This window comes from Botrytis sinoallii (assembly GCF_014898435.1).
Source record: "Botrytis sinoallii strain Bc 23 chromosome Unknown BSIN_010, whole genome shotgun sequence".
NCBI lineage: Eukaryota > Fungi > Ascomycota > Leotiomycetes > Helotiales > Sclerotiniaceae > Botrytis > Botrytis sinoallii.
In genome coordinates, this window is record NW_024066037.1 from 721,650 (window position 1) to 743,337 (window position 21,688).

The 21,688-nt window shown below is 43.0% G+C and overlaps 5 protein-coding genes across 5 annotated transcripts; 2 read left to right on the forward strand and 3 right to left on the reverse strand.

Annotated features, from left to right (window-relative positions):
• Nucleotides 1–416: 416 nt before the first annotated feature.
• On the reverse strand, nt 417–3,529 carry EAF02_006360 (uncharacterized protein). The gene is made up of 5 exons (XM_038902408.1): nt 3,070–3,529; nt 2,078–3,012; nt 1,944–2,016; nt 1,653–1,893; nt 417–1,596 (listed from the first exon to the last, which is right to left on the reverse strand). Exons 1-5 carry the CDS (start codon nt 3,240–3,242, stop codon nt 1,156–1,158), a joined length of 1,863 nt encoding a protein of 620 aa, XP_038757628.1. The 5' UTR covers nt 3,243–3,529; the 3' UTR covers nt 417–1,155.
• Nucleotides 3,530–7,143: 3,614 nt separating this feature from the next.
• On the forward strand, nt 7,144–8,346 carry EAF02_006361 (uncharacterized protein; the record flags this gene model as incomplete). The annotated part of the gene is made up of 1 exon (XM_038902409.1): nt 7,144–8,346. The coding sequence occupies one exon, from the start codon at nt 7,144–7,146 to the stop codon at nt 8,344–8,346; it is 1,203 nt and encodes a 400-aa protein (XP_038757629.1).
• A 429-nt stretch (nt 8,347–8,775) lies between these two features.
• On the reverse strand, nt 8,776–12,749 carry EAF02_006362 (uncharacterized protein; the record flags this gene model as incomplete). Its single annotated transcript, XM_038902410.1, has 4 exons — nt 8,776–8,821; nt 8,895–12,210; nt 12,263–12,677; nt 12,741–12,749. 4 exons carry the CDS (start codon nt 12,747–12,749, stop codon nt 8,776–8,778), a joined length of 3,786 nt encoding a protein of 1,261 aa, XP_038757630.1.
• A 1,123-nt stretch (nt 12,750–13,872) lies between these two features.
• On the forward strand, nt 13,873–15,153 carry EAF02_006363 (uncharacterized protein; the record flags this gene model as incomplete). Its single annotated transcript, XM_038902411.1, has 3 exons — nt 13,873–13,896; nt 13,962–14,197; nt 14,253–15,153. 3 exons carry the CDS (start codon nt 13,873–13,875, stop codon nt 15,151–15,153), a joined length of 1,161 nt encoding a protein of 386 aa, XP_038757631.1.
• A 199-nt stretch (nt 15,154–15,352) lies between these two features.
• EAF02_006364 (uncharacterized protein) lies at nt 15,353–16,417 on the reverse strand (the record flags this gene model as incomplete). Its single annotated transcript, XM_038902412.1, has 1 exon — nt 15,353–16,417. One exon carries the CDS (start codon nt 16,415–16,417, stop codon nt 15,353–15,355), a length of 1,065 nt encoding a protein of 354 aa, XP_038757632.1.
• Between the last annotated feature and the right edge of the window lie 5,271 nt (nt 16,418–21,688).

The following is a 21,688-nucleotide window of genomic DNA, read 5'->3' on the forward strand; positions in this document are numbered from 1 at the left end:
AAAGAAAGGATAGGAGAGGAAAGAGACCAGAATACATGGATGGGTGGATGGGTGGGTGGGAATGCACGAAGCAGGTTCTTTATATCGTCCTACCTAGATACCACAATATTAGCCAGCACAGGAGTCAAGGAGTTAGGAGTTGTGAAGGAAGTGCAATGCTAGCTTGTTATTTCATTTTATATGCTAGCGTACTTTATATTATATATGTGTGTGTTTGTATATGTATATGTATATATGTATGTGTAGGTGTAGGTGTATGTGTATATATGCGTATACTACACATAACACCAAGCACGAAACAACAAAAGAAGAAAACATCCAGCCAGCCAGCCTACCTACTCCCTACTCCCTACTCCCTACTCCCTACTGTTCGAATCAAATTCCAAATCACCCATTACATATTACATGTTACATATCGTAAAGCACACATACACACTAACAAACTCACACATCCAAATAACCCCATCCCATCCGCATCCGCATCCAGATCAAACATATTCATCCAATACATATATATACAACCATCTAAAAATCGTCCTGTATATTTTCTACCTATCTACTACCTACCTACTACCTACCAACCTATCCCAACACCCCATAAGCTAAAACATCCTCCACACCACTCACCACTCTCAAATTAATCATCATCACTTATCAAGAGCGTATTTAATATCAAGACACGATAAATATCTCCTTCACATCATATAAATTTTCCCTTTACCTATCCTCCTCCCAAGAATCCATCCATTCATTCATTCATTCCTCCTTTCCCAGTCCAGTCCATACCATTCATCCATACGTACATACAGACATTCATCCATAGCATCCTATCCCCATCCCATCCCATCTCATTTCCATTGTCGTTTTCCACCTCCACCTCCACCATCTCATCTCATCTCATATCTCATCTCACGACTCATTCAAACCAATATGTGAAGAAGAAAAAAAAGTCGTGGTTCGTGATACCATACTACATGCATGACAAATGGCACCGCCCCATCCATCCCATCCACCCTAGACTTTAATTGCGCGAATCCAATCCCATAAGATGACCACCAACAGATGACCCATCACCCAACCCACCCCAATCATCTGCGCCTGAGTTTCATGAGAAAGGAATTCCTACACTCTATCATTCTCGAACCTCGCGAGTTCTTATCTCTTCCTGACTTCATATGCCCACCCCTCAATTCCTTCGCCCTTGCTCCCTACTTCCAAGCCTTCAATCTTCACCCCTTTCATACCGGCTGTATCTTCCAACCACGGTGCACCTGCCATTCCTCCAGCATTTGCCCTCTTCTCCGGTGTCAACTCCAACATGGGAGTTAAGAATTCCGCAATTCTCTTCGCTTCATCTTCTTTAAAATGGTACTTTTCTTTCAAGACATCCGGTAAGGCCCAATGTCGTAATCGGTGGATATTTCGCAGTTCGCCCTTTCGGTTAAATATTTCTTGTGACCATTTGCCAGATAAACAAAGGGATTTGGGGAAGGGTCCAAGGAGTTCGATTATTTGAGCAATGTGATCGTCATCTTTGCCATATTTGGTCCCGGATTGAGGATCGAAAAGATAATCACCAGTGATAAGTTCGAAGACCTAATGATTGTAAAAATCAGCTATAGTGTTGGGAAAGGGCAAGTGCATCAACATACCATAGCAGCCATACTCCAAACATCTGTAGAAGCACCCCATTTGGAGCCCAGTATAACTTCTGGTGATCGATATTGCCTTGTTTGAATATCATTTGTGAAGTGATGTCCAGTCCAGCAAGCATTTCCCAAATCGGCAATTTTGACTGATATGATATCGAATTGATTTGCATCCTCTGCCTTCTTCTTTTCGCCCGAGTTTTTGTCGAGTGATATGCCCGAGACCTTATCTGTGAGGATATCGCTAGAATCAAGTTAGGGGCGGTATATGATGACATGAAGGTAACTACTTACGCAGTCTTTTCTCTTGTCCCGTGATTCTCCTCATCTGCCTTTTCTTTTTGAGGTGAAGAATTGTTCGAACGACCTATTGCACCAACCATTAGATTGCTGTCCATTGCCAGGGATTTCCGATGGAGTATATTTACTATTATTGAGCATTTCATTTATACTTCCATGGGAACCTGGATTACTGCCAGGAAACCTCATCAAATCTGCGTGGTTGAAGCTGGCATTCAACGGACTTGGTAAAGGTTGACTTCCAGTAATGAGAGTTCGCCGTCTCCTTCGACCATTTCTATTATCTTCCTTGTCCTTACTCGTATCCTCCTTGACGAATGTTTTCACAATCTGTTCCACATCTCCGATTTCTATCAGGACGTTCTCGGGCTTCAAATCTGTATGTATAATGCCGCACTCCCTATGTAGATAATCCAGACCCAACAGAACCTGTTTTGTAATTTGTTTAACCAGAGGCATGGGAATTCCGCGGTGGTTCCATCTTTTGATCAACCCCAACAGATTCTCTCCCAGAACCTCGAAGACCATGCAGACATGTGTGCCATTTGGACCCTTGTGTTCAAAAGAGTCCAACAAACTAACCACATGCTTTCGACCTGGATGATCTGGCTTAGCACCCACGATTTTATTGAGTAATTTGATTTCGTCTATGGCCGTTTCCGTGTAATGCGCTGCAGATCGTACAACCTTCAAAGCAACATGTTTCTGAGTGACGTTGTCTTTGGAAAGCCATACTGTTGAGAAATGACCCCATCCTAACTTTCGAACCACGGTGTATTTGCCATCTTTGAAGTTTTCACCGACTTGTACGGGGTGATAACCTCCTTTGCAGTAATCTTCAGAGTCTTCTTCGTCTGCCGTCGTTTCTGCAGCGTCTTCTCTCGAGGAAGAGGATGACGGATCGCGATTTGTTCCTGAAGCGGATCTATTTCCATCATCGATTCTAGTCAGCAAGTTTTGAAGCATTGAACTCATCATCGTGAATGAAACTAAGTAGAGTGCAGCAGCATTTTTGCGCGACCTTGTTGGAGGGGAGGGTGGTTTATATTTTGAGGCGCTGCACCTTAAACACAGAAGGAGGGTTGGAAGGTCAGAAAGTGGGACATTTTTGGTGACTTACCCTGCACGGGCTTGAGCAGAAGCCATTTTGGAAGATTCAGAGTCTTGCTCGGTTGTGATGATTGGCTTCAATGAGTCTTTCTTTCTTTTTTTCATAGCATGCGCATTTGAATTTTTAGTTATCGATTCTTTCGCTTTAGCAATTGCAGACGCCTTTATCCGATCGCCGTTCATTATTCGGTTGTGGGTTGGTGGTGGTGGTTCGATGGTGGGTTAGTGTGAAATTGGGGTGGAATTTGGAGGGTAGTAGTGTATTGGTGAATTGTTTTGCAGTGGATTGAGTGAGTGAGTGAGTGATTGATTGATTGACTGGTTTTGTTGATGGAGAAAGGGAAAGGATTCGGAGGGAGAATGGGTGTGGATGATAGATAGTCAAAGGGTATTGGTATTGGTAGTGGTATTTAGTCTGGTTGGTGGAGTTGTTTCTGAGTGGATTTGGAAGTGGAGGTGGGTGGTAGGTCAGAGGGAGGAGGGAGGAGGGAGGAGGGAGGAGGGAGGAGGGAGGAGAAAGTAGTAGGAGGTGAAGAAGTTAATGGAATCGATTGAAGAGGTGTAGGAATAGATGTAGTCGGAGTAGTAGTTGTTGTAGTAGTGATAGGTAGGTATAGGTATAGATAACTAGTAATAGATAGATAGGTAGATAGGTAGGTAGGTACTAGATAGTAGACAGGCAGGTAGATAGACAGGCGGGCAGGTGTAAACTGTTTGCCATATATGTACCTAGCTAGCAGGCCGGTACTGGGTAATATTTTCCAAAAAGGTCTTGAATATTTTATTTACAGGTGGTGGAGGAGGTGGAGGTGGAGGTGGAGATGGAGATGGGAGTTGATGGTGGTGGCAGTAATAGTAGTAATAGTATCAATAGTAGTAATAGTAGTAAAATAGTAGTAATATCAAGTAGTCGTAAATTGATACTCGAGTAATCAAGAGGAGGAGGAGGAGTTCCAGTGAGTGGATAGTCAAATTTTAACTTGCTTGCTTACTTGCTTATACTTGCTTGCTTGCTTTGCTTCCCGCCAAATTATGACGAATTGATAGGAGGGGGCCGCTTCGACCCAAAAATTAAATAAAGTTAAGTCGTTTCCTGTCCTGTCGAGCCTGTCTATCCATCCATGTGTTTGTACTGTACGTAGTAGGTAGGCAGGTAGCGACTGGGTATGTTCCCACAGTATGTATATTCTTTTCTTAGGCGATTTGGGTGCCCAGCCAGTCCAGCCAGTCCAGCCAGTCCAGATGGTTTTGATGAATTGATTTTCTCGAATCTTTGCCTCTCTAGCCAAAATTGAAAGATGGTTGGTTAGAGGTGGTTTTTAATCTAAATCTCAGATTGATCTTTCTAGATGGTAATGTAGGTAATGTAGGTAATATATAATATCACCTATGCCTCCTATTGGATTGATGTGATTAATTATAGAGTAATAGGTAGATAGACAGGGAGGTAGGTAAGAATCGATAATGGTCAAAGAATAATGTAACACAATCTAGGTATTTTATCTGGGGTTTAATAAGTATATAGAAATATATATGGTAAAAGTTCCTAATGATAACTAACATATAAGGGGGGTATAAGATGAGAGGGGGAAGGTATCAAGATATCGGAAGGAATTGAAATATAGCCAAGTAAAGAGAAAAATAATAAATGTCTGTTACAAGAACAAGAACAAGAACATGAACAAGAACAAGAACAATAACAAGAATCAAGAATCCATCAATCATTAATATCCCATTTCAATCTATTCAAAATCCATATACCGCCTGGTACACATCAAGATTTCGGTGAATCAATTATGGAGCATTACATCAATTGAATGGATCAAGCTGCAGAGGATTATTGAGAAGAAGGCTGAATGAAAGGAGAGAAAGGATATCTATCATACGGTGTAGTAGTTTTTCGCCGTGTATTGAATGTAGTAGGTATGGATGGATAAGAGATGGGTTGAGATAGATCATGGATAGGAGGGGATGGGAGAGGATGGAAGAGGAAAGGATAGAAAGATTGAAAGGCTGGAGCCCCCAGTTAGATGATTTTCATGGATGATGTGATGATGTGATGATGAATCGAATTTGCTAAATTATGTTAAAATCATAAATTCTATCTAATGCCTGGCTATTGTGCTCAAAAGATCGAATACCACCTGCAATGTTCAAAACCTGTAAAGTGTCTAGATTTCAACTACAATCGAATCTAGATTGTTGAACACGAATGGAGACTTGGATAAATTCTGATATCATCGAGTTACCTACCTAGGAGTACCTAGAATCACCTGGGCATTCCCTCCAAACCCAAAGAAAGTATGGGGGGCGGCAATTCAACAACTTAATCTCTTCAGACTAAAGGGGCTTCGGGAACGCCATCTTAGAGGGGAGAAGGGGAGGAGGGGTAAAAGCGTAAATAAAATATCAATGGAGATGTCGATCTATCTACTTACTACCTGCAATAGATGATACCTTTCTTCGTGCCTGGATATTAATGCTTGTATACATTTCATTTCAAATAGAGTTACTAATATCTAATTCTCTCTACAAATTTCAAGACTCAATATAAAAACGAAGAACCAAAGACTTCAAATTGGAATGCTACACAGCACTTCCATTCGTACTAGCGAGAATGTACCCCTCACTCCCCCTTCGTACATTCAACACTCACCTGGGCAACACTCATTCATCGCTCGTCCAAGTCGATCAAAATAATTCATCTCCTCATTCCATCTCTGCTCAACCCTTTCACTTGAATCCCCATATCTATTAACATCCAGTATACCCATCAAACACATCGAAACCTCTACCCTCATAAAGGTAGCCCGCCATCGATGCTGTCTCTGCATAGCATCCCTGTTCCATTTCTCCATCAATTTACAAGCCACACCAGTAACCTCACCGATCCCGGAATCCTTCCCAATCCTTTCCCATCCATCAATTATTTGACATCTTCATTCCTCGAATAAACCGCCACACAATAACAGAAAGATATCCATCTCTCCATCACCCCTTCCGATGATGGATCCTAAAATCCTAAAATCCTAAAATCAAAGCCTTGCCCCTCAATCTCACATCCGAAGAGGGGCAATCCAAGACATACCCAGCCCAGCCAGCCCTGTGCTGAAAAAAATGTCGAAAAAGCAAAGAAAAAGCATGACCACAAAAGCAACCACCTCTTCCATGTGCAGTCCAGAATGCAAAAACGTGCTGGAAAGCGTGGACTACAGCTTTTGCCGCATCGCATCGCATCATCTCATTTGATAAGATGTTATTAGGTAGGAAAGTACACCACAGACTTTTTATTATCTAGGCGTGACCTGAAAATTTCACAATACCTATGTCATCTCTTCCTAATGAGGATATCCGTGTTCTTTGGCCGATTTGGTGATTGATTTCCAAATGGGTTTTAGGTGGTTAGAAATACCATGAGTGTGGCCATTCGAAATCAAAATCGTCCAAATTGATTCCAAGACACACGGACAAGGTGCACCTGACATGTGAAAGTCACTCATGACCCAAAGATGATCTGAATAATTAGAACTTCTCCAGTAACTCAAGTCAGTTGAATGTGAGAGGTTTATAACAGTTTATATATGCCCAAGTCTTTCGAGCAACAAGTATCACAACCCAATCATACACCCAAACAGCTTATATCCACGGTGATTTCTCGGCCGGACATAAGCTACTGATATCTTGATGTCTTCAAGCACCATCTGATCCAAGCTCACTTCATCTCGGTGTCATTGTCCCTGCAATCCCTTTCTATGCACAAGCTAGATCGGTTCCGTGTATTAAAACGGGACCGACTTTATGTCGACGGCACCGATTTGTTATTGTCACAATACGGATTTAACAGATGTGCAGCAGGCAACAGAGATGTCTATTTGAGGAATAGTTCTACCTTGATGTATGGATATAGGGAGAGTACAAATACTTTCAACATCAGCTTCCTCGACTTCTCAACTTTTATCATAATTTCAATTCAACTTTGAATTATCGCTGTCGTTATCGTCATCATTGTCTTTTGCAGTGTTAAACTGGCAACACGTTAAATTGCATCGCAAGTACCTCCTCCATCGAACATACCAACTCAAGAATGTCACAACCCAAAGTCCTAATAGCAGGAGCCGGCCTCGGCGGTCTCTGTCTAGCTCAAGGTCTCAAAAAAGCCGGCATAGATTTCCACGTCTACGAGCGAGACCAAGCATCAGATTACAGATTGCAAGGCTATCGGATCCGGATTCATTCCGAGGGAACTGATGCCCTCCAACAATGTCTACCCGATGACATCTATCAATTATTTGAAGACACCTGCGCCGAAATGCGTCTAGGGCCCGGCTCCCAAGCAGATCCTCTGACGGGCGAAATCCTCCCTCCTCAACCCCAACAATTTGGCAAAGGACCCCCTCCCATGTTTCGAAATGCTCGTACAGTTGATCGTCGCGTCTTCCGCGATGTTCTCCTGACAGGATTGGAAAATCACGTTTCCTTCGGAAAAGAATTCTCCCATTACACGACAAACAACAGCGACTCCATAACTATCACCTTTTCGGACACCACCTCCGCAACCGGTACTCTCCTCATCGGCGCCGATGGCGTTCACTCCCGCGTTAGGAAACAATTCCTCCCATCCCACATTCCCCTCGACACAGGCGGTCGTATCATCTATGGCAAAACTCCTCTCTCCACCGAACTCACAGACAAATTCCCACCCGAAATGCTCAAAAGCATGTCCATAATCCGCGATCCCCACGGCCCCATCCCTTCCACCACCCTCCTCGAACCCATCACTTTCAAACTCCCCACCGCCTCCTCCCCTCCCCTCCCCATCGCCCTCCCCCACCCTTACATCTTACTGGGTAACCTCAACCCAAGAATCCGATCTCGCTCGCCTCCCCACCCCCCTCCCTCCCCACCCGCTCTCCCAATCCCTAACCTCCCACTTTCCACCCCTCCCTCCACCCCCTCTTCACCCCACCAATCCCCCTCTCAAACCTCCCTCCTCCCCATCTCCACTCATCCCTCTCCCCTCCCCACCTGGCCCACCATCCCCACCATCACCCTCCTCGGCGACGCCGCACACGCCATGCCTCCCACCGGCGCATCAGGCTGCGTAACCGCGTTGCGCGATGCGGGGAATCTCGTGCGGTTGCTTGAGGAAAGGGGTGTGAAAGATGGAATCAAAATATACGAAGAGGAGATGAGGGAATATGGGAGTGCGACGATTGAGAAGAGTTTGGAAGCGGCGGTGAAGATGTTTGGGTTTAAGGCGAGAGAGGAGTGGAGGAATGTGGAGTAGGTAGATTGGTTGAGTATTCAAGTATTAGTATGATGGAAATGTATTTGTGTAATTTGTATAATCTGTATACGCATAGTGTTTCTAGAAATACTATGAATACTCGGCACTACACCCACCTACACAATGATATATAACATTGATTCCTTCCTTTCTATACTCATAATCATTCAAGAACATCCTATTCTGGATATTCATCTCAACCTCTCTAATCTCACCTCTCCTCATCTCCCCAATCAAAAATATTCTCCCACCTCTATCTCTATCCATCCTCACCACCCTCTAACCAACCCCAGTCCTGAATCCCACGCAACCCTACTTCCCCAAAACCCCTCTAATATACAAATCTTCATTTAAAAAATACCACCACCTCTCGAGTCATAACGAAAACCAAACTACCTTCCTTCCACCAATCAAATCAGATCAGATCCATCACCTCCAAGTCCCAATCGCCGCAATCCATTGTTCCTGATCCTTTCTACAATTCAATTCATTAGCAAACTATCCCTTGATTCCAAATAGATAAATTCAAGAAAAAGGGTCAAACATACTTGTCCAACTGGAATAACGATTTCAGAATCGACGTGATCAAATTCTCCTGAATCTTTTTATTCTTCTCCAATAAAAAGCTCAACAAAACCGCCTTTGTGTATTTAACGTCTGTCTGTGGGTCGACAACAGCATCTTTCCTGCCATTAGCCGGGCTCTTTGATCTTCCCGAATCCATACTTGTTCTCGAAGAACCGTCGTTCAATCTGGATGTTTTCGCCTGCAATAATTTGACTTCTTTTTGGAGTTTCTCATATCGTTGATTTGCGTCCTCGAGAAGCTTTCCAGTATCCGCCTTCTGTTTCTCGGCGACACGGAGTTGTTTTTCAGTACTGTTTAAAGTATTCTGGAGTTCGCTCATTGCTAAGCGTGTCTCTTCAGCTTCCTGGGATGACTTCTCGGCTAAACTCTCAAATTCATCACGGCGTCTCTTGAGCTCCTTTTGTGATTGCTCAAATTCATCTCGGTCATCAGTTGCTCGTTTAATATCCCTTTCGTAATCTCTGATCTTGGTCTTGAGTTCATCTACTTCTCGAGATCTGCGACGAGCATTGGTACTGGCTTCATCTTCTGCTCGATCACGTTCTTCTCTCATTTCGCGAACCCTAGCTTCAGCTTTTCCTTTCTCCTCTTTCTCAACAGCCATGAGCCTACGAATAGTCTCACACTCTCGAACTCGGTCGTTTAGATTTCTTTGGGCGTCCCCGAGCTCTTCTTCGAGACTCTCTGCCTCCTCTCTCTTCTGCTTCAATTGTGCAATCAGCTCCGCTTCTTGACTTTTCAAGCTATCAAGCATTCCTTGCACGTTCTTGTATTCAGAACCTCTTATTTCGACCACCTCCCGAAGCTCTTTGTTCTCAGTAGCTAGTTTTGAAACTTGTCCTTCGAGTTCATGAACACGAGTACGTAACTTTCCGGTTTCTTCTTGGACCTTGGATAGTTCTCCCCTAGCCTTCTCGCCTGAAGCTGCCAATTGAACCTTTGCGGCCTCGGACATCCGTAGATCACGACGTGCGGTGGAAACTTCATTCTCGGCTCGAAGTCGGGCATTCGTCTCTTGAACAACCTTCTCATTCAAAGATCGGATCTCATCGTCTTTCTCAGATGCTTGCTTCTTGAAGCTAGTAAGTTCACCCTTCAAATCCTTCTCGCGTGCTTCTAATCTTCTCAGTTCAGAGGTACGGGCGTTCAGCTCGTCCTTCGTACTCTTCAATGTTGCATTCTCAACGCGCAGAGTCTTCAATTCGGGTTGAGCACTCTCTAGGATTTGTTTCAAATCCGTAATCTCCTTATAACGTGATGTGGCCAATTGCTCAGAGGCACCAAGATCCTTTTTCATCGTACTGAACTTCGACTCTAACTCTTCACACTCGGATGTTTTGTTCTTGAGGTCTTCCTCCAATTTGACTAAAGTGTTTTTGTGGCTTTCGACTTCGGATCCTAAGCTGACGATCTTTTCTTCAAAAGCAATCTTTTCTTCTTGTAATTTGGCTGAAGCGTCTTTGTGAGTTTCAATTTCAGACTCCAGGTTGGCTGAAGCTGTCTTGTGGGTTTCGATTTCAGATTCTAATCTTCCAACCTTTTCTTCAAGAGCAGCCTTCTCTTCTTGCAACTTAGTCAATTTTTCTTCGGCCTCCACGTTGGAATCAACCTGGGCCTGTAGCTTAGACTCCACTATGGCAAGCTGCTCTTTTAGAGCAGTTTTCTCTTTTTCCGTTTCTTCTGAAGCTGTCTTCCCATTTTCTTGACTCTGTATCTCAGCCTCTAACTTGTTGGCTTTCTCCTCAAGGTCAGATTTTTCTCCCTGTAGTTCCTTAACTTTGTCCTTAGCAACTACACATTCTTGACCAATTAGAAGCAAATTATCTTGAAGGTCTTCAATCTCCTCCCTGAGATCATCCTCGGTCTTGCGCTTAATTTGTAATTTCTCTATTTGCTTATCCTTGTCAGCAATCTGGGTTTTGAGTTGGCTGATTTCAGCTCGCAAGAAACCAGCATCGACACCGGGTGCCATCCCAGAGACGGAAGTGGGTTCTTGGTTAGCAGAGGTAGTGGCAGGTTTCTTGCTCTTCTTCTTCGCCTTCTTCCTACTGGATGCAGAAGGTGCTGATGTCGAGGCTGTGGCCGGCTCGGATGTAGGGGGTTCTTCATTTGCTGGAGATGCCTCCTCGTTGGATTTGATAACTTCGATCTCATTCTCAAGCTCTTCAACGCGCTTAGTTTTGAGATCCCTTGATTTGGTAAGCTCTTCAATTTGAGCATCGAGGTCCTTCTTCTGTTGTTCAGCCTCTTTTCGGATATCAGATTGAGACTTTAACTCTTTCTTCTTGAATTCATTAAGTTGATTGATCTGATTATTGAGGAGCTTAATTTGATTTTCAGCTTCTTTACGGGCATCCGACTCAGACTTGAACTTTTTCTCTGCTTTGGAAGTTTGTTCTTTGAGTTGCGATTGCAGAACTGAATAACTATCTGAGCTCAGCTTCTTTTGCTTTTCCAAGTTCTCCTCAAGTTTGGCTTTTTCGGTTTCCGCAGATTTTAATTTCCTCAATCTTTCTGAATGTTCTTCCTTTTGAGTTTCCAAGGACTTCTTGGCTTCGGCAAGCTGTTTTTCAGTGATTTGCAATTTGTCTATACTTTCCGAATACTTTTTCTGTTCAGTCTCTGAAAACTTCTTGGCTTCGGCAAGCTGTTTCTCGGTTGTTTGTACCTTTTCACTAAGTTTTTTATTCTCTCCCTCCTTGACATCTAGTTGTTCTTGGCGGGACTGGGCAAGATCGGTAGCCTTCTTGACCTCCTTGATAGAATCATTCAACTCAACTTTTACTTTTTCCAAATCCTCCGTTAACCCAGAAGCCAATGCTTTAGCAGCGGAAAGATCCTTTTCTGATGAAGATAATTTTGATTTCAAGTCGTCGATTTCTGCTGACTTAGCTTTGATCTCCGATTGCAATTTTGGTAGTTCATCGTCGCGCGAGAAAACTTCCTCTTTGGTATTCTTTTCTGGGGTTTCTGTGGAATCCGTGGTGGGACTATCGCCAATAGTAGAAGCGTTTCGAAGCGATACGAGCTCGTCCCGAAGACTAATATTTCTCTTTCCAGACTCCAGGTACTTCTTTTTTTGATCATCGCGATCTGCAGTTACACGTGCAAGTTCTTCCTTCACCAACCTGCCTTCTTCTTTCTGTGCATTGAGATATCCAGCCAACAAATCAGGTTCTTGAATGGAGCCGATAGGTGTGTATTCCTTGAGGACTTTTTCGAAAGGTTCAATAAACTTATTACGAGCATGTGCAGTTCGATAAGAATCGAGGAGAACTATTATGTGGCATTAATAATCGTAGACTGAAACCATATGAATGAAACACACTCTTATATTGACCCTCAATCTTTTCCAGCTTTCGCAACTTCTTCTCAACTTCTATTGAGGAAAGCTCAGCAGAAGCTCTTGGAGTGGCATTTGTTGTCTTTTCACTGCCATTGGTCGCAGGAGAACTGCCGTCCAACAGCTTATTCGCATCTCCCGCCATTGTCCCAATTCGAGTTGAAGGTTCAGAATCGTCCTCGATTACAAAAGTCGATTCAAACTCTGCCGGATCTGGATCTCTGCCACCTATCTCATTATCATCCTTTGGCCGTGGCTTTCGTGGCTTTCTTGAAGGAGATTCGTTGGCAGGCCGTCTCGAAGTTGAGGATGTAGAAGCCGATCTTTGAAGATTGGGATTGGTTGCGTTCAATCGTGCCTTTTCTTCTTCGATACGAGTATCTATTTGAGCTTTAAGTCTCTTTTGAATTCGTCAGCTAATTTATCTGCAAGGTTGCGATCCATATTTAAAGAGTGAACTTACCTGGAACATTCTTTCCACATGTGGTGGGTTGAGGGCGTCTTTACTTTTTTTAGACTATTAATAAATTATTGTAAGGTTGTATGAGAACTTTGGACGCAAGTGAATTCGTGAAATATTAATGATCATAATCAGCCGTTTAGAAGGGAATGGTATTGCATGGGAATTGGGTAAGAAATTGAAGATATAATAATGATGACAATGATAATACCTACTTGTCAACTTCTCAAACTACCTAGGTACATGAGAGACAGATGATCGTCGTAAAGGACAAAGCGAGAACCTCGTAGCCTCATGGCCTCATAGCACGTACAGTACTCAAGACTAAGACTGAGCCTCCTCTTACCCCGTATCTACACCCCTACCTTGCTTGCTTTTTATACCTACTCGTATACAGTACTATGTAGGTAGGTAGGTACGAGTAAAGCTAGATTGGTACCCAGGTATATATGGGCCAGAAACGCAGCTCAATACGAGTGCTCAGTACATCAACTCAAAGAGGTAATGATAATGCTTGTCGTACTCTTTCGAGTCCTTGGGTAAGTTTGGTGTAATTTGGTGCCATGTCGAATGCTTCTAAATGCTTCTAATGCCCGTAATCATTACCCACGAGTGCATGTGTTATAGGGGTGTCACGGCCGGACGGGCTCGGCGGGCTCCATAGCCCCTAGTAGGTACTAGGTAGTAGAGAGTTTAAACCAAATTCATTCAAACTTTCCCCCTTCAAAGTCAAGCCCCTCTCAAGTTCCTGAGGTTGGATCTAGAGTAGCTAGGAGCTAGGTAGTCTCCGGAGTACTATATATAAATTATACGGAATTATATATACACCTACCTAGGTAGTATATACACCTGCTGGGTATGTACAATAACTACCAAGTTTAATTGGGCTAATTAGGTTTCCTTCCATCCAATCACCGAAATTACCTTGATACTAGGAGTAGGAGTCAGCAGCTTGCTAGCTTAGCTACAAGAAGTGACGAAACTATTACCTTGGAAATTTACCCCCTCCCACCAAGAACACTCTCGCTCCTTTCCTCTACCATTCACCTACCTACCTATTGATATGAACTTCAATATGAGGTGACCTACAACTAACTCCTCTTACTATCATCAAATTCCGAATTCATTCTCTAAAATGGTTTCACTTTGGCCCTGGAAGGTATGTGAAGCTTCCATTTAAAGTTGTACGTTTAGGCCATTCACTAACCTGAATATTATGCAAAGCGCGAGGATAATTCTCCTGCCTCCTTTGAAAAAACACTATCTGCTTTGGCAGAGAAGATTTCAAAATCACAATCACAGCTAGATTCTCGAAGGCTTCGTGGCAGACGTGTGAAAGCATTATGGACATTGTATTCGAGCTTTGCATACTTGGTGGTGTTCGTCATAGCAATTTTAGTGATCGGTTGGAAGGATTTGACAGTCTTGGAGTATACTGGTCTTGCGGGAAGTCCTTTGATGTTAGTATCACCAAAGAAACATATTATCCTGATCGTATGCTGATTCACTCATTAGAATCTATCTCATTCGAAGTGGTATTACGAGATATTATGAATACAGGGTTGACTCTATCGCGCGTCGTCTGGAAGAACAACAAGCTGAGAGAACAAAAACCATCGACAAATTAAAGGCTGCCACGAAATATAACACCACACAAGAGCTTCTAGAGAAATACGGTGGCGCTCCACCAAAACCTCCTGCACCGAAGAGAACTGCATCTGTGAAAAAGACTCCAAAGAATAAAGATGCGCAACCCCCACGAACAAGCATGGGCCCACCTGCGACAGCAAATATACCCCGCCCTAACCAGATTCCGAGTCAACCTTCCACCCCTCAACCACTTGGTAGCAGGACCCCTCCTTCATTTGTCGCTCCATCTCCATCGCCTATCGCTCCTCGAAGTGAGCCAGGCCCTGCTGAATTTGCACCAAACGCATTTTCGGGTCCATCTCAATATGCACAAGGTCAATATGCTCAGAGTGGAGAGTTCGTCGCTGAAGGACACTGGTACGATCGAGTATTAGATTTGTTGTTGGGCGAGGATGAGACACATCCAAAGAATCGTATGGCGTTGATATGCAAAAACTGTCGACTTGTCAATGGTCAAGCACCACCTGGTACAAAATCCTTGGCCGATTTAGGGAGATGGAGATGCTTTGGTTGTCGAACCTTGAACGGGGAGGAAGATGAAGCTGCAAAGGCCGTTCAAGAAATGAAGGAAAGAATCCAGGATACCAACGTAAAGGAAGAAATCCATTCTGAGCCTGAAGATAGAAGTACGGAGGATCCTGAAGACACACCTGGGAGTGAGGATGTTGATCACGATGATATCAAGAATGAAAAGGAGTCGGAAGAAGAAGGGGTCGACGTCAAACCAAAAAGGGGACGGCCCAAATCAACCCGCAAAAAAGCTTAACTTGTGGCCATTGATCTTATTTCATTATGAGCTATCTACATGCCATATCAAATCCCTGATTCCCTTTTGTACCTTATCTATCAGATGGCAATTCGCCCGTCCCAAAAATCATTATCACGTTATTCTTAGCCGATTATTTCCATGATCATCAAGTTGTGATATCCATAATTCAGTCACCGTTACTGAATTCTTCCTGAAACTATAAATCATCCTCTTCGTTTTTATTCAATCTTCGCGAATTCTCCCCTCTAGCTGAGAATTTTCCACTTCCACTTGGAGAAGAGAATCCCTTGCGGTTGGCAAAGGAGGATTGATATTTCGGAGTATAAGGTGGGATTGTTGGCCCAAACTCCACATCATCCATTGCGGCATCCTCAGCCTCTGTCTCGCGTCTCTCCCTCTCCTCCTTCTCCCTAGACTTTCTCGCAATACCTTCTCGCAGCTCTTGTTCCTTGGCTGTCAATGGAGCTTTGAATGTGAATACATCACTCTCTAAACGCTGTGGTGTATAAACAGGAGCACGGTTCGAACCTGGTTGTTTCATTACAAGCTTCTTGTTCTCCGCTCCACTGCGTCCGCCTTTCAACCCCATGTATTGTGCAACGTTTCCCCATTCCATATATTTTGCGGCATTTCCCCACGGCTTTGACGACGCACTTACAGTACCATAACCAGGATTGAGAACGCTGCTAGAAACACTCTGTCGCGCAAAATTACTTTCCGCCAATGTTGGTTCTAGGTATTCGCTACCTTCTAGATCATCTGCTGACATTCTCATCGAACTGGGTGCGCTTGGGATCGATCGATTGGGCGGTTTGGAAGAAGCAACGATGGGAAAGACGGGTTTCGGTACGGGTCTCAAGACTGGTCTTGGATAATCAGAAGAATGAAAAGAGACTTGCATTCGCTCCATACTCGGAGCTTGTCTTAATCTTTGGCTCGATTTTTGTCTTTCTGTTCTCGGAGAAACCAAAGCGAAATCTTGCATGTCATCTCTACTGGAAATTCGTCGTGGTTCTCGTGGGGGTTCTCGTGATGCACGTTGAGTGTGTGATGCACGTCGCGATTCTGGTTCTGGCGATCGTCGAGAAACAATAACAGGCACCTCCATCTTCTCCATGCTGGGCATTCGTCTAGTTGTTCGACTTGCTGCTTGTCTAGGGATTTCCCCAGGAGCGTCTCGAGATTCTTGCTCCGGCGCCGAGTTGGATCTGGTCAACCTCTCACTTTCCTCCATAAACTTGCTGTGATAATTGCGATACATGGCTGCTTTTGTGATCGAAAATTTGTTATCTCTATTGAGAATATGCGGCTTTGATGGCGGTGGAAATGATTGATTATAAGAGTTGAAGAATAGTACCTGGACGTAGGAACTTTGAGAGGGCGGAGTGGTAGTTTGAGGGCGTTTGTTGCTTGAGCTTCTCTTTTGTGAGATATTGTACCGTAGGTATCGAGGTTTGGTACGGTACTCGTATTTCTTCTTTAATAACTTTATTCTCTCGATACAATGAATTATTTGGAAGAATAAATATACACCGCAATCACAGTCCAATCCAATCAATACCTGAGAAAACTGCACTTGGTGATCTAAATAAAGTCTTTGAAAAAACACCAAAACGTCTTATTGACAATTTCAATACGGTCTGCAGTATACTCATAGAAGCACACACATCTTTTCTTCTTGAATGTATAGTATGTATGTTCAATATTACTATGAGTGTCTGTAGTTGTGGATGATATGTGTGGTTATTGTATTGTAATGGATACCTACCTAGTTTTGAATAATCATCAAGATTCCGTTCTTCTATTGGCTGGAGGTTCTCGAAGCGAGAATGAGAAAGGGGTGAATTGAATTGAATTGTTTGGTTTTGCATACCTAGGTATCAGTGTGTGGATTTTGAAACTTATGGTTGGGTGACTGGTTGACTAGAGTTACCTATGAGAGGGAGTTACATGGGAGAAATTTTATAAGTGCTAGTGAGTGCTAGTGAGTGCTAGTGAGGTCTTGGGGATGGGGAGGGGAGAAGGTATTGGGGTTTGGGCATGAATTTGGGTTGGTTTGGTTTGGTTTATTTGGTTTGATTTATTTGGTTTGATTTATTTGGTTTGATTTATTTCGGTTTGGTTTGGATGGAGATTTATGCTGAGATTTGGATGTTTGGGAAAGTGTGGATAGAGGGTGAGGGGATATGAGATGGAAAGTGAATTGAGTATTTTGGGGCATGGAAATGTGATTGATTCATGGGGACAAAATGTGCTGTGAGCGGTGTACTGTGCTGTGATTCTTTTGTTAATGGTTGGGTTTGGTGATTGTGAAGATGAAGGTGAGGGGGGTGGAGACCTGTGAATAGGATAGGTTGGTGTGGGAGGCTCTTGATTGAATGGCTGGCATGAGTGGATGCTGGAGTGAGTGGGATGGCGAGGAATTGTGAGTGTGAATATGGATCTGTGGTTTATGGGTTCTAATTTAAGGATTTGGAATAGATATGATGAGGTGGTGAAATGGTGAAATGACGAAATGGGGAAATGCTAAGGAAAGTGAAGGACTTGGGGTGAATACTAAATGCGTGGAGTCATTTTGTACAGAGATGTCATTGGAATGGATCTTTTGTCTTGCTGGTATTGGTAATGACATGAGGAAGATAGGAATTTTAGTTCCAGGTTGTTCTACGAAGATACTCGAGTTATTCAAGAAAGGAGATGAGCAGTTTTTTCATGCAAGAATTACTTGAACGATGTGATTGCATTATCATTTTTGATACTGCAAGCATTTCTACCTCTCTTTGACACTAGTGCAGGTGAAATAATGATCTTGGCGAAATGGCTATTTAATAGATATCTAGATTCCTCTCATTGTGCCTCGAAATCGGTACTTGAATTTCTTTCAAACACACCTGACATCGTCATCATCGCACTCCACAAGAAGCTCTTCTTCCTCATCCATCAAGATCGCCTATACCAGCCTTACTCTCTTTGCTTTGTCTACGATCTACGCTTCCCTGCCTGTGGGTCTTTCTTCTTCTTTTCCTCCTGTTCCTTCTTATACCGCTCCCCATATGCTTGAGCTAATCTATGACCTCCTGAATCCGGTCCCGTGTATGTTGCGGGATCTAGATTCTCATGCCCCCATCGTTTTTTCTTGATGGTCGGGACGAATTCTATCTCCTCCATAGCTTTGTTTGCCTTTTGGGTTTCTGCATCTTGACCGGATGATGAAAGAAGCTCGCTATCCTTAGTTGATGCTGATTTTGTTGGTTGGATGACTTGGGTGGGTTTTCTTGGGGGCTTGGGTGTAGATTTCTTAGGCTTGCTGCCAGTGGGAATGCCGGAGCTGGGATTTCTACCTGCAGGCATTTTGGTTGAAGGATTGGGTATGTAGTATATGGCGTGAAATATTGTAGCTCAGTGTATAGTATATATATCTATGGGACGTTTGTCGATCAGTAATCCTATATGCAAGACTGTTATATATACCTCTTGCCACAATTACGGAGACGTACATATTTTGGGCCGCCCAAACTTCAACCCCAGCGTTTCCAATCTTGACATGATAAGTTCGTACGAATGGCTTATTTTACTCTTGGCGGCCATATTTAAGGCTGGTTGGAGTTCGATGGTCGAAGTCGCCGTGTATCTTTTGTATCATTCATGGCACTGTGTATGAAAATTTTCTCGTATGTATGTTTGTCCTCGCAACATTTTTGCAAAGTCTTCGATGCCACTACTCACCATTTTCGTGTTCCCGTTGTGTTCCTTTGCAGTAAAGTTTCCCATCAACTATGTTCCTCATATTTATGCATATCTGTCGCCAATCTTCAACTTTCTGAACAAGGTAGATGGTGGTAAAGGAAAGCCAGCGAAATTTCGCTGTTGGAAAGTTAGGATGTAGGCCATGGTCTTGACCGAAAACTGTAGCCCTCACCAACATCAATTTTCAAACGGAATTGGGGAAATCTAACCTATTCTTCTTCTTTGGTCCAAAAAAAAGGGCCCAGATCTGTTGTAATACTTTCACTGAGTTGTTTGTTAACCATTTAAGAGTTTAACCGACCCCAAGCCAGTATCATTCTTCATTGCTTTTGCCTATGTTCTTGTACTCTGTACTTCTTCCCATCTTCTCCGTATGCTGAAGTCACTTGTAAATTGTAATCATAGTATCCAGCGTCTCGTTTATTATCTTAGTCTGCGAGATATCTTCGTAGGGCGCAAGTGCCACCGCTGCCCTCATTATCTGAATTTGTTCTTATTCTTTTAGCCGTTGCTTCTTGTTCGCTGTCTGAATTGTTGTACACTTTGATTTTTCGCTGCTTTCGGAGTCTTGAGGGGTTTTGTTGTTGGGCTCCGCTGGATTGTGTGTCGTGTATATTCGTGCTTCGATCGAAGTATGAGGATGCAGCTCACTTCGAGCTTCTATGGAAAATATCGGCAGTGCGAAGATCAGAGGACGTTGATTTCTCACTTTGATTATTATCCGCTCAAATCGTGCGGTATTGGGTAGGCTTTTGATGGTTGTCGTGTCGAGGGCGGTGTCGCAAGATTATCGAATAAGCGCTGCAAATGCCACATGATTAGTGTGATTCTTCGATGATTCTAGCTGTATTTGTAAACTTGGAGATTTTACTAACGCTTTGGAAGTTTGGATTGGGAGTTTGTATCAGTTTTTCTGGCGCATCATGGTATGTTCCGTATGCGCTGAATTGCGAAGCAGTTTACCTGGTCGGGGAAAACTCCTGAACATAGCGCAACTTACTCGCCTCAATCCCTCCAATTACGTTCAAAGATCTCACACTGTTTTGAAACGAGTAAACCAAGAAATAACACCTCATTCTATGACAAATTTTTGATACTGCATAATCTGCATCAAATTCCTGGTATGGCTGGTCAGAAAATCTTGACACTTCATTGGTGAGTCCCTATTTTCAAAGCCAAAATATGGTCAAATTAAGCAACTTCAACCATTTCACAATTAGCAAGATATGTTTTGAGAGTTCCTTTAATTGAATAGATAAGGTTTGAATGTGTCAAGTATTGAAGTGATGTTGGTGGTTTGCCCTTCGAGTTCTCGCTACCCCGTATCACGGGATCAAAAAACAATGAATGACAAAACAAGGACAAAAGCTGTTTTTGAAGATTTTGACGTTTTGCGTACGTTGTGTGATTTTTTTTTACTTGTAAGGCTTGAAAGAATACTATGTGAGTCTTTCAATCCCCAGTATTAAATGATTCTCACCAACCTTGACATAGTTTGAGTATAAAAGATTACTTCAATCTAGAGCACGCAAAATTTGAAGGAGAATGCGCGAAGCTGGCGAAGCTCCGCACCATGACCAAAGGAACTTGAAATAGCCAGAATCTAGCTTTCACTTCTTGTTGCTCACTGTTATAGGTCCCATAAAGTTCTCCACGTCCCATGGATAGCTTGAGTTTGTGTAATGATTAATGATAATGAGCTTGAACCTTTCTTTCGCGCACAGTAAAGCTTCAAAGATCACTTATTAACCATCTATTAATAATAATTTGAGCTAATTCTCCAACTACTGTTAAATGGTAAACTCCAATGTCCTCCCCAGCGTCCAATAACATTACCTTTTAGAATAAATGATCCACCGTAGTAAAAAATAAGGGACTGGAAGAGCATGAAAAATGCAACAAAAAATGGTACCCATTAACAACAACATACACTGGGATAAACTGTACGATTAGAGTCTCTGGCTTCAGCAGTAATTCAAGGGCAAAGAATCCAGTGTTTATCATTGATTGGCATAGAAGAAGTTGACTAGGACCTCATACAAAATTATGGTGAAGATCAGGAAACACATTCTAGATTAAACTGGAGGGTAGCAGGCATTCAACTATATTTCTACTATGATTTGGAAGGAGCCTATATCTAGATACTGTACAGCTACCCATCGAACCTGCGTTCCTCCTTGTGTCCCGATCATCACTAAAGGACCAAAAATTCAAATCCAACTACTCACGGAGACCTTAATCCTGTAATTCGATCAGAATGAGTACCCATTCTGTAGGTGTCGATGAACATCAGCCGAAGGTGTAGACCAGAAGTAGCTCCACTCTTCCCGCTTGGAAGCCCCTCTATACACCTCCTGCGTCCAGTCCCATCACATGCCGCAATCCAGAAGTTCCACTTCTCTCGAACTCTCTCAATATCCCATCCATTCTAACCAATGCTCATGTGAAAAGACTCCACAACTAAGAGCTAACCAACTACGCCGTCGCACAGAAAGAAGTCCAAAAATCTAAAAAAAATAATACAACGGCAATTTGGTATACACTTGCTCACTGAGGCAGCGTGCATGTATATCCCAAATTGCGTATTATATGCCAGCTTACTGAAAGATATATCTATGTGGATCATGGTTGATTTGCGGAACATTTTGTTGAAGACACGATATAAAAAACTTAAACACCTTAATTAACCGCTAGGAATCGACATGTACTTTATTTTTAAGTCTTCACTCTCTTTCCTTCCTCCTCTACCAACCACTCATAGTATCCTTTCCTCTTCTCTTTTCTA

What these genes read in the sequence shown, in the direction of transcription:
- EAF02_006360 (XM_038902408.1), bottom strand. Translation starts at nt 3,242, where the DNA reads ATGAACGGCGATCGGATAAAGGCGTCTGCAATTGCTAAAGCGAAAGAA. An exon ending in TCTGCTCAAGCCCGTGCAGG is followed by an intron (nt 3,013 to 3,069) that starts GTAAGTCACCAA and finishes TCTGTGTTTAAG; the next exon opens with GTGCAGCGCCTCAAAATATA. An exon ending in TTTGGAGTATGGCTGCTATG is followed by an intron (nt 1,597 to 1,652) that starts GTATGTTGATGC and finishes TACAATCATTAG; the next exon opens with GTCTTCGAACTTATCACTGG.